The following is a 12,963-nucleotide window of genomic DNA, read 5'->3' as shown; positions in this document are numbered from 1 at the left end:
AGATTTTTGCTGTACTATTTCCAATGACTTTACTCCAGCTGAACAGATCCTGAGGAAATCCCTGTAATATTGTCCTTCAAGTATGAAACTAGGGTACACTCAAGTAGATAAGGTCTGGCTAATACAGCACCAATCAACTTGTACTAGAAAGAAGAACTCCATGGTGAGATAGTGGCCACCAAGAGATAAGCTGAAAATTGAAGTTTATGTATTGAGTAGAAAAGAGAACCAAGAAGAGGCAAGAAGAAAGCTGTATTTTGAGTCACACCGTGATGATATACATACACATTTTCCAGAACATACATACATAGGAATTTGCTCTTTGTGGGATATACCTCAGTTTACAACAAACATACAGGGCTTAAGAATTGAAGACTAGGAGATGAGAAAATCTCAAATCCATTTAAACCTAGACTTGAGTAAGCAACGGTGGGAGGTCTGGGTCAGGACAGAAAGAACATGCTGACCAAAGATCAGATGTTGGGTGTGAAGGTCACAATGAAAGCGAAGGTCACAAAGCCAAAGTGTGTGTCTTAGTCATCTATTGCTGAATAAACCTTTTATCTCAGAATTCATTAGCATCTTGAAACATAAGCCTTTGGTATTCCAGACAGCAGTATAGGTCAGAAATACAGGAGCAGCTTAGGCAGGTTGTTTAAGCTTTAGCTTAAAAATTGAATCCAATATCCCCTTCTAGCTGTCATGGGCGCCTGGCATGCATGTGGGTACACATCATTCACACACACAATAGAAATAAGTCTAAAAAAAAAAAAAAAAAAACTGTCAATAAAAAGTGACCCTGCAGCCGGGCATGGTGACTCATTCCCTAATCCCAGCGCTCAGGCTAAGGCAGGAAGATTATCAAATGTTCAAAGCCAACTCAGGCTACAGAGTGAGACACTGTCTCTAATCAATAAAAAACCAAGCAACAAAACATAATACGACAGAAAGAAGTCCTTACAAAATATAACTAGAGGTCTCATGAGGTTGCTGTCACCTGGATTAAGTGATGGAGAAAATTCTTAGACATGGGACAAAAATAAGTCAATTAAATTAATATGTGTAGAAACCTAAATGTATGCTCTTTTAACCTAAATATAAGGCATGAGTTTATGTGTTACATGTATTGACAAAGTCTGATGCATCCATACCAAATAAATAAGGATAATTCTAAGGTAGAAAATAAAAGTGGTGGGAAAGAAGTGTTTTCCTATGTGTGTTCAGCACACTTGAATTTTTATAGAGAATTGTATTTTAACTTGGAAATTAAATCATGAGCTTGATAGTGACACACACTTATTATAATCTGTTACTCAATAGGACTAAGTAGGAAGATTATGTGTGCAAGACCAGCTTGAGACACATAGTAACTTCCAGACCAGCCTGGGCTATCTATTGAGACTGACTCAAATATAACAAAATATATTTAAACACTTGTGATTGAATTATGAAAGTAAATTAGAGAGATGGTAGCAGTTTTGCAGTAGAAAGTTGCTGAGGGCTGTGCAATGGTCTAATTTAAGAGGAACATTCATGAAGATTTTATATTTTGTGGTTCTGGGATGGCTTATTCGTGTTATCAGAGTTACTGCAGTTGTCCAGGTAAAAGAGGCTAAGATTCCAAAATACAGGAAGGAGGAGATTTGGCAAAAATGTAAGAGTTAGGGGAGTGGGTAGGTAAAACTGAGCTAGCTCATGCAGGAAGTCAAGCAGATGAAAGGGTGTGAATAATGAATTAGGCTACTGTGTCAATCTGTGAGAAATTCTCATCGAAGCTGCCTAGTCGGTGGTTTTCAAGAACAGGCTGTGCCCTGAGAGTCTCTTGTATTTACATTTTAAATCATTATTGTTGATGATTATGATGATCAAAGGAAGAAGCTTAAATATGGACTCCCAGGGGCCACTAATGTGTAGTGAGTGAACATAGCGCTTGGAGCCAAAAAGATGCCCTGGAGGAGCGGGTCCCTCATTCCAAGGATGATGATGATGATATGAATGGCCAGTAGTGTATGGCAGACACAAACATGGAAAGGTAGGGTGCAGCATAAAGGTTTAGGAGAGTGGGTTGTGGTTGAGAGCCCTCTAGTGGAAGGGAGCCGGGTGTTGAAGCACCTGGAAGCAGTCCTTAGAAGCTGAAGTTCAGAAGGCATTGTGAATAGGGCCTCAAGACTGTTTGCACCTTCTTTACTTTCTCACTGGAAAGGAATTATTCAGGGGTTCTTTTAGTCAGTGTAATTAAATTATATGTAAATTTGTCTTTCCTTCTGCCCTCCCAGAGATAGAAAGGAGGAGATTTTTGAAGAGCTGAAAATTTTACAGAGATTCTCTTCCATAGTACGGAGGGAGTATCAGGGAATTTTTGTCCCAAGGGAAGTACCAGAGCTGACAAGCAGTAAAGAGAAGCTGCAGGGACCTGAATGCCAAGTTCACAGAGCTTTCAAACCATACTGGAAGGTGGGTCAAGGACCCTTGAGAAAAATCATTTCCAAGTGTGACATTTGCTATTTATCTGTCTGTTTGGCAATGTCCCTTCTGGAAAATGGCTTGCTTTACTGGTTATTTTTGGCATTTATTGTCTGAGTCTGAGGTGAGTGAGGAAGACAACCTGTATCACTTGCTCCTCCCTTTGCTTTATTAAATTCATAATTGCACAGAGAGAAAATTGTAGGATGGCATGTTTTCAAGTTGGTCACACGAATTGCAGACAAAAGGCAGAAGTGGCCTTTTTATTGGTCTTCATTCACTTTAATTGCAGCATTTCTAAAAGAATCCACAGATACTATAATATTGTGTCAAAACCCAGAAATTACATTTATGGAAAAGTTAAGGAAGCGTTAGAGGTAGAAATTTAGGACAAGTTTACAATTTTAATTTATAGTGTACACCTATAAACTTTTGATTGTATAGATATAAATGAAATGCAGGGTATATAAGATTATATATTCATAAAGTATGTACCTTCTGATTTATATCAAGGGTATATTTGTGTTTTAATGTGTATTCTATCTACTTTTTAAATTTTAAGAATTTGTAGGGACCTTTTTAAATTTTAAGTATGTATAGTAGGTGACAACTTGACTTTTATAAAATACAGACACCCACCCTCCACATCAGTAAAGAGCATCACTAGCTGCCACATAAACCTTCATCCTCAACCTTTTCTTTTCCTACATGGGTACCAGTATGCTGATTTGCATTCCTATAGATAATATAGAGTATGGCTTTTATGTGTCTGGTGTTTGGGAAGCAGCATTGTTTCTGTGAGGTCTGCCCACATGGGTACATATACTAGTAGTTTATCCTCTTCTTGTTGCTATGGCAGTCTGAAGTAGAAGACACAGCTATCATAGTGTGTGCATTCTGCAGTTGCTGGCCATTTCAGCTTTTGAAGTAGGGACTCTGTGTATTGCTCATTTGTAAGACTTCTGGTGCATGTCTTTTGAGTATGTTTATGCTGGATAATAATACCTCATTCCCATGGGCTGTATACCCAGAGTTCACCTTTTATGGATACTGTCCATCTGTTTCTGAAAATAGTCCTGCAATATATGAATTCCATGGTCTTACTAACACTAAGTATTAATGGCTTGTTGTTGTTAGTTTGGGGGGGGTTGTAGCTTTTAAAAAACATGGAGTTTAAATGCATAGCAGTATTTTGTCATAAAAATAAATATGCTATAACTTGACATTCTTTTGATGGGCTTTTGCCACCTCTGACACAGCATGGACAGCTAGTTCTCCTAGCTAGTAGGCTGTGGTTCATTCTGTGTGTGTTCTAATGTGAGGAAGATTTAATATTAAAGCAAGCTAACAGATCTCATTCATACTTTTTCCTAACAATTTTTTAAGCTCCAGCTCCTTTTTTCTTTTTTTAAACCTATGTGGTAACAGGAAATCCATTTGAATAGTTTTATTTGCTTGGCAAGAAAATGGATTTTTTTTCAGTATAATTTTTTTTAGTTAATTTTTACAAAATTATAATTTCACATGTCAATCCCTTATCCCTCTCCTCCCCTCCCCCCAACATCCCACCAACCTCTTCCCCCTTCCGTTCCCCATGGAGGGTGGAGCCCTCCACGGGGGCTCCCCAAATTCCACATCATCATCCTGGGCCAGGCCTAGTCCCTCCCCCATGTGTCCAGGCTGAAGAGAGCATGGCTTCACGTGGGATGGGCTCTCAAAGTCCCTTCTTACACCAGGGAAAATAAAATGGATTTTAATTTCATGGAGACAGGGTTTTCTCTGTGTAGCCCTAGCTGTCCTGGAACTTACCCTGGCTGGCTTCGAACTCAGAGATTTGCCTGCTTCTGCTTCCTGAGTTGTAGAATTAAAGGCATGTGCCACCACTGCCCGACCATTTTCTTCACTCTTAAGAGTAGTGTAAAAAAAGATACCATGATGTCTGAAACTAGATTTTGTTGAAAATATTGTCAAACACAGATAATTTAATTATCCAGAATAATCAGCATTCTCTTCGATAGTTGTCAGCACCTGCGTCACAAGGACCTTCTACCACTGGGAAACATCTCTGGAAATTACTTGGGAACGTTTTCAGTTTTCAAAAAGAGAATCTCGTCCTTTGAAAAAGAAAGATGTTGGACTAGAGAGATGGCTCAGCTGGTAAAGGTGCTTGATACCAAACCCGACAACCTAGGTTTGATCCCTGAAACCCACATGGCAGAAAAGAACTGATTCCCACAAGTTGTCCTTTGACCTTGTTCACTGGACACACACACACACACACACACACACACACACACACACACACACACACACACACACACACACACACACACACACACACACACACACACACACACACACACACACACACACACACACACACACACACACACACACACACACACACACACACACACACACACACACACACACACTCACACACACACACACACACGTTAAGAAGAAAAGTAAAAGTTTTTAGCCAGAGAACTTTCCTTCATAGTCTTCCTTTTAGCTTCTCCTCCCATGTTCTTAATAGTTGTCTTCTAACAAGAGTTGCTAAGTATCTGAAAAACCCTGAGGCCTTGCTTTTACTTAACATGGTAGCCCTGCTTCCTCTTGAACACCATTGCTTTAAGCAGGTGTTGGCACAGTGGTGTTTGGTGGTGAGCCATTGGCCAATCTTCCTAATGCTGTGACCCTTTAATACAGTGACCCCCAACTTAAATTTATTTCATTGCAGCTGAGTAGTGGTGGTGCACGCTTTTAATCCCATCACTCTGGAGGCAGAGACAGTTGGATCTTTGTGAGTTCGAGGCCAGACTGATGTACAGAGCAAGATCTAGGGCAAGCTCCAAAGCTACAGAGAAACCCTGTCTCAAAACAACAAAAAACAACAACAACAAAAAAATTATTTCATTGCTAATTTATAACTGTAGTAGTCTATTGGGATCACGACCCACAGGTTGAGACCCACTTCTTTGGAGACTTAGAATTTTTGAATTCTATCATAGTTAGATGACCTTTTAGAAATGTTTTGGTTTTGTTTTGTTTTTTCTTTGTCTTTTTTTTCCTGATTTCTCTGCTTTTGCCAGTTGTATATTGGGTTTTTAAGAATATAATGACCAGAATGACTGTGTGATTCTTGAAAGTTGTGGAACGTTCTTTTGACTTTCATATGTGCAAATCATCTACATCTCTAAGTAACTGCTGACAAGAAGCAGTTAGTGAGAGCAGAAGACTATTGTTGTGTAGTCTGCTCTGTTTGGAAGGGCGTGTCCTGTCTGGAAACCAGCTTTAGCTACTGAGCTTTCTTTAGAGGTTACATTGCAACCAAAGTCCACAAGTCTGCCCACTCTTGCTTCTCTCTACTAATGGAGAAGGATGCTTAAATGAATTAGCAAGTACCCAGAAGCTTACTGAAGACAAGGTTCAATGACCTTTCCTTTCCTAGCCCCTAAATCTTTTTATTAGTGTCAATATTGAAAAATAAGACTTGCTGACTTAGATCTTTCTGTCTCACAGTATCTGTTAAAGTCTCAGTCTCTCTCTCTCTCTCTCTCTCTCTCTCTCTCTCTCTCTCTCTCTCTCTCTCTCTCTCTTTTTCAAGACAAGGTTTCTTGTGTAACAGCCCTGGCAAGTATTTCATTCTTAACTTGATGTAGAATGTAGGTCTGATAAGTAATGTTACTTAGGGATCTTCTTAATATCTCATAGTTATAGAATTAGTTTGCAGATTAATTCTAGAAGCCACTATAAATTATTTGTTGATAAAGTGTTTTGACTTCTCATAGATAATTTCTATGTCCTAGTCTTTGTGGTCAGGCTAGTGTTAAGGAGTTTTCCCAAATTGTAGATTCCTCACACAGTCGTGTAGACTCCGCACTGAGTTACTAAAACCACCAGAGCCCTCATTGACTTGACTATGATTTCAGTGCCCCACCAAAAGCTTTCTTTCTTTCTTTGTAGGCATCAGTCAGAGCCGGATCTCTCATTGGCTGTTACAGCAGGGGTCAGACCTGAGTGAGCAGAAGAAAAGAGCATTTTACCGATGGTATCAACTTGAGAAGACAAACCCTGGTAAGTACTCCTTTTATTTATTGTGCCTAAATGAAAAGGATAATTATTTCATTGAATCCATGTGCTAATTTGTTCAGAGAAACTGATTCCTGTTTTAGTGTCTTCCTTTATGCAAGTAAGCAACTGTAAAGCCTAATCCCTGATGGTAATTATGTTTAGGGGTCTGTTTCCTGGGCTGGTTCACCTTCCTGTCAGCCACCTTTTGGCTTCCAGATTAGGTGATTTTCCTAGGTACAGCTTGGTAGAATGGTCATGTCAGGGGCTGGCTCTCCTTTCAACTTTGGTTGTACAAAAAAAATTTACCCTTTTCAATTTTTGGAACGGCATTTTGTTAATTATTATGTATTTAATTTTTTTTTTGAGTTCATTATGTACCATTCCAGTGATCACTCCTAATGGTTTTGTGGTTTTAATGCTTGTGACCTGGGTAGTAAATACATTTTGGGGTTTTAAGGTGCAGCTGTTCACATAGCTCCCAGGAGCAGCACTAGATTGGAAACTAGGATGAAATTTGAAGGAAAAAGATGGTGAAAGTCTTGGTGACTGGAGTTGCCAAGAATAGGCAGCATTTATTCCAAGATACTTTTAACAAGTGCTAGATCAAGAAAAATGTGCTGTCATGGGATTGGCTGTCTCGGGCTGCATGTTACCCAGGTCGTGGTAGTGAGCCCAGTCTTGAGTGTACTGTTACCGTTGAGACACCTTCTGCATTACCACTGCATAAAGCTATCCCCGAGCTACAGACACAGAATACTGCATGGAATTGCCTTTGAGGTTGTGTATATGGTAAGTTTTGTTTGTTTTCCTCAACAATTACATTCTCATCCAAAAATACCCTGGTAAGACAAAGAAAAATAGGAAGTATCAATCTATCAAAGAATTTCTAGGATCTATTCTCCCCCATTTTCTCTTTTTAAGGGTTACAGATATACAGACATTTTAAAAGACTAACAAGGTGCCCGATTACTTAGTTACCTTAATAGATATTAAACTTATGAACATTTTGCTATGTTTGCTAATAATTTTTAAGATTTATTTGTGTGTCATGTAGTTGAGGTGTCATGTAATGAGGGTAGTTTTCTACATAAGCACAATCTCCATCATCATACCTAAGAAAATGAATTACCCAGTCCTTTATCACATTGCTCTATTACAAAAGTATCTTGTATAGCTCGACATCTGTTTCCTCCCTACCTCAACCCACACTCTCACCTCTCTCTCTTTTAATAAGTGGTATCAATTTTAGGACAGCAAATTAGAACGCCTCCCTAGACTTTTAAATTGCCCAAACTTTTTATTTTTTGATATAAACTTTTACAGAATGTCCCACATTGAAGATTTTTATACACTGTTCACTTTTACTTCTAAAGGACTTAGTCCTTTGTCTTCTGTATTGCCTATACAGTAGGAGTCCAAATTAAGGGCTCCACTAAATCAAAGTTGAATGTTTTTGCCAAGAACAGTGCATAGATTTTTTTTTTTAGGGGTTCCTATTATAATGACTTAAGTTTACATTGAGATGCAACAAAAATAAAATGGATTGATAAGGAAATGCATGGTAGGTGTGGGGGAATATTAAGTAGTACAAGTATGATTTTGCTGTATGATATTTTTCTCAATAAAGCATTAGGTGAAAATACTGTAAATAATGTGAATTCAAATAATGTGAATTTGCTACATGTCATGAGGTGTTGTCAAGTGGCAGTACTATTCATGTGCTATATTTGATGGCACTGTTAAGATGGAGCTAGATCTGTGTTCTGCATTTTTAAGTAGTCTTTATTACTACTTTTGCTATGAGATGAGTACTCTGTCCTATGCTGGGCAGTCTCAGCATTTCTTGAAGACACTTGCTCAGTCAGTTCTTCCAGTGACATTTATAATTAGATCGTCTCATTCATCCTTCCCTCAGCATTTATCAGCTTAAATTTTTGTGCTTTCACATTTTCTAGCAATGTCTCAAAGCATAAGCAAATCTTTTGAAAAACTACTTCTATGCTTACTACTGTTACATATTCCAAGACAACACCACTCATAGAGGAGATGAAATGCAAATGACATATTTTCTTTTTTTGGTTTTTTGAGACAGGGTTTCTCTGTGGCTTTGAAGGCTGTCCTGGAACTAGCTCTTGTAGACCAGGCTGGTCTCTAACTCACAGAGATCCACCTGCCTCTGCCTCCCAAGTGCTGGGACTAAAGGTGTGTGCCACCACCGCCTGGCACAAACGACATATTTTCTAGCAACTGTATTTCAGAAACAGTGAAAATTCAAAGTAATGATACATGTTAGCACATGTCACTTCAGTGTTTAATTTCCATTTTGAAAATTGAAACAGTCCTACTCCCTGTTTATTTCTTGTCCAGATTCTTTAGACATCAGTATGTGTGCTGGGCGTTGGTGGCACACGCCTTTAATCCCAGCACTCGGGAGGTAGAGGCAGGTGGATCTCTGTGAGTTCGAGACTAGCCTGATCTACAAGAGCTACTTCCAGGACATTCTCCAAAGCCACAGAGAAACTCTGTCTCGAGAAAAAAAAAAAAAAAAAGACATCAGTATGTGTTTCAAACTTACAATATAATTCCCAACCAGCTACATTTCAAGTGTCTAGTTGTCACACATGGCTGGTGCTTCCATATGAGGCCAATGCAAATCTAAGATATTCTTGAAGCATCCCTTCAGACTTGATGCTAAGCAGTCTCCCAAAGTTGAATTTCCTTCTCCTGGGATTCACAGCAATGCCAGTGGTTAACAATAATGCTAGGAGGGTGGAGAAGGAAGGACACTTGGTATGTGGTATGCCTCATAGAGTAGCCTAGGCTGACAGCAAGAGTTGAGTTAGGTGAGTGAGAACTGTGTTTATCCCTAGGACTTGGTACCTAGGATGGAACTGGCATAGAAACTGATCATGGTTCTTGAGGCTGAATTCCCACACTGGGGTTGTAGGCCGTACTCCAGCTTGGGGTAGGGTAGAAACTGTTGGCATAATTCTTCACTAGCAAAGGAAACAGAGCTACAGCAGCATTATTGGGCTGAGCCGGTGGTTCAGCTCACTGCAGACTCCCACTGTAAGAATCCAGCTTGCCACCTTGGAATGATTTTATTTTTGTTTTTTATCTTAATTTCCATTTAAATGTGTCTTGGAACCTGAGCTAGGCCCACCCAGCACTGAGACATTGAAGGAAGTTGGAATGTAGGGCACCCAGATGGGAGGCTTGGGGAAGACAAACACACTCATGGGGAGCAAACCTCTTGCACAGGCCATTTCTCATTTGAAGAGTTAGTGCCCCTGTATGCATACCTGGGCTTTTCATTGACACTGAGCCGCTGCCTCCTTTTTAGGAACTCTTTGGTTAAAACCCCAGTCTGTACTCATTCCCTTCATTTTTTTCCTATAAAAAAAAGTTAAGTTGCTAAATGTCAACTGGTAGTTTGGTTCTACTTGCAATAGTTGAACATATCCATCAGAATGTAAGTTTCTTCTTTGCCTTTTCACCTTTAGAGTTGAACATATCCATCAGAATATAAGTTTCTTCTTTGTCTTTTCACCTTTAACGTAAAGAGGTAATATAGCATAGGGTCCTTCCTGGATGTATCAGCGAAGCTTTACTGACGTTAAAATGGCCTTTAGGTTTGCCTAAAGGATATTTCCTCTTCTGTAGGTACTTTAGAATTGCTGTTATCTTTGAATACAGTGTTGCATCTAAGACTAGGTCTCTTCCCTCTGCCCATTAAATAGTTGCTTGGAGTGTCTCACATTCTTTGCAAGTCATTAGAATCACATGATTGAGAATTCGTTAGCTTCTCTACAAGTAGAACTGTATAGGTTTTTTGTTGTTGTTGTTTTGTTGTTTTGTTTTGTTTTTTTGGTTTTCGAGACAGGATTTCTCTGTGGCTTTGGAGGCTGTCCTGGAACTAGCTCTTGTAGACCAGGCTGATCTCTAACTCACAGAGATCTGCCTGCCTCTGCCTCCCAAGTGCTGGGGCTAAAGGCATGCGCCACCACCACCCGGCTTGTATAGTTATTTTTAATGTTTTTGTATGAATTATATTTACATGTAGTGAAACAGCATTCAGAAGTTAAAAATGTAAGATATGAAACAATAAATACTATATTACTATCTGTATTTAAAGAATATGCACACGCACACACATACATACATGCACACAGGCAGTTTAGATTATATAAGTATGGAAATGGTTGGGAATTCTCACTTAGGAACCTATAATAACAGCTCTGAAGAGTTACTGGTACTAAGGGGAGAAGTAGAAAGATGTGGGTCTTTGTTCATTTTGTGGTGCTTGGGATTGAACCCAGGGCCTTGTGCATGCAAGGCAGGCATTTTACCATTGAACTGTGGCCTTTCTGTGGCTTTCTGAATTTTAGACCATGTAGTCTGTGTGTAGAAAATGCATATAATATGCAATGGAAGGAGGGAGGGAGAAAGACGTTCAAATAACAAGAGAAGAGCTCATTTGCTGAAATGTGGTCCCACAGCCTATCTGAAGCCGTTTACAGAAAATAAGCCCTGAGTAAGTTTATTAGGAGGTAATTTGCTGATACAACACCCTTTGCTCTGTCCAGTAGACAGGTGATCAGGAGAAATGTAAATAGCATCATGTTTTCACATACATTCTGAGAAGAAATGCAAAATTGAGGCAAACCACAGGATGAAAAGCTGACTTCTGTTCTCTGATACAGAAATATCTGGTAAACAAATAGCTGTGTTTATAGATTCTTTGCCTACTCTTGGCCTTCCCTGACTTTGGTCGCATTCCTCGAATGTCCTCTTTTCAGCCTCCTGTCCATTTGGAATTTTATAAGGTCTTTTTTTAGAAGGTTTTCTTTACCTGAACTTGGCAAGGGAAATAATAGGATTATTTTGACTGATAATCCAGTATCTGTAGGTATAATCAGAATTTCCTAGCATGTACCACAACCTGCTAAGACTTCTCAAGAAACAAGTTGATGGAAACTGATCATATGTACTTACATTGTTTCTTACGACATTTACAAGAAAATGCCTGTTTTCTTAAAGAACAGACTGCTAAATTCAGCATGTTGGCTGTGAAAAAATTGCTTTATTAATTCATATTCAACTCTACAGTCTTTTCTCTTGTCTGACTCAACCATTAATATGGTAGGCAGGGTTTGTGGGGTAACTGCAGGCTTGAGCTACTTAACTAATCCTACAGACTTCACATTAAACAGTCTGATGGGAGGCTTGTGTATAGTGCACATGAAGTCACTGTCAGGTCAGAAGAAAACACCCATTCTTCTCATGTAGCATGCCAGAACTCCAGAAAATGTGTGTGACATGGGAGAAGATGAGAAAGACTTGGGAGAAGCCATTTTCCATTTCCGTGGATGGGAGTATTAATGGCCTTTTTCTGTTAGCTGATTATAGGTGCTCGCCCAGTTCTAACCCATTACACAAGATACTCTTGTCTATAGGAGAACACTCACTGAAAACTTACCATCTAATAGTAAATTGTAAAAGTGGAGTTTTTTCCTCATGGGTTGAGGTTTGCCAAGTAAGAGTACAACATTTTGTTTTGATGTGAACTAAGGTGTAATGTGGAAAAGCGTTACTATAAAGAATTAAATTACATGTAAATAGAGTTCTTAATTGGTCTAGATAATAAAAACCCACAATCAGATATAGGGAAAAATGCTGAGAGATCAGAGAGAAAGAGCAAGCCACTGCCACATCTTAACCTCTTTCGTTTTTTCAGCAGACAAGAGAGTGAGTTCCTGTTTCTCCCTGCTTATATCCTGTTTCTGCCCAGCTAGCTCAGTTCCTGTCTGTCTGTACCAGACCTCTATACCTCTATGGTTAGCTCGTGGCAAGCTCCATTCTCTGACCTTCAGACAGGCTTTATTTGTACAAGAAAGATACCACCACAGTCACACATACATGAGTCGTTGGGCCTTTCTCCAACCCAGAATTCCTGTATCACTGCAGTTAAGTTTTAAGGCTTGTTCTCACTATTCCCATATTCTAGTATCTTTGCATTGTTCTGTCAAAGTCAGTAATTTTGATACTATTCCTGTATAATTCACTGTTCCCTGTCTGTCTGAACCAAAACAAAGTAGACTGCACTAGAGGAAATCTATATTCATTCCAGAATGCTTCGTATGCCATTTTTTCCTGTTTTTTCCTTTTACCATGTGTGTGCATGCGCGTGGGGTGGGGGTACACATGTGGGTATGTGTGCACCTGAGGGTCTGATGTTGATGTAAAGAATCATCCTCCATCTCTCTCTTCCACCTTATTCACTGAGGCAAGGTCTCTCAGCTGAATCCTGAGCTCACAGATGTGGATAGTCTTGCTACCTGGCTTACTCTAGGGATCCCCAACTTCATATTCCCAGACTGGGTTACAGGTAGCTAGCTACAGTGCCTATCTGGCTTCTTGTGC

At 39.4% G+C, this 12,963-nt stretch overlaps 1 protein-coding gene across 12 annotated transcripts in view; it reads left to right on the top strand.

Annotated features, from left to right (window-relative positions):
• Hmbox1 (homeobox containing 1) overlaps positions 1-12,963 on the top strand; it is a 140,452-nt gene that overhangs the window by 82,875 nt on the left and 44,614 nt on the right. For all 12 annotated transcript variants that reach the window (XM_027390331.2, XM_027390329.2, XM_027390334.2 and 9 more), the window contains exon 5: positions 6,433-6,543. In XM_027390331.2, coding sequence (XP_027246132.1) covers positions 6,433-6,543 — 111 coding nt within the window. The remainder of the gene's footprint in view (positions 1-6,432; positions 6,544-12,963) is intronic.

This window comes from Cricetulus griseus (genome assembly GCF_003668045.3).
Source record: "Cricetulus griseus strain 17A/GY chromosome 1 unlocalized genomic scaffold, alternate assembly CriGri-PICRH-1.0 chr1_1, whole genome shotgun sequence".
Taxonomy (NCBI): Eukaryota; Metazoa; Chordata; class Mammalia; order Rodentia; family Cricetidae; genus Cricetulus; species Cricetulus griseus.
Note: the sequence above shows the minus strand (reverse complement) of the source record. Positions and strands in the feature narration are given on the sequence as shown.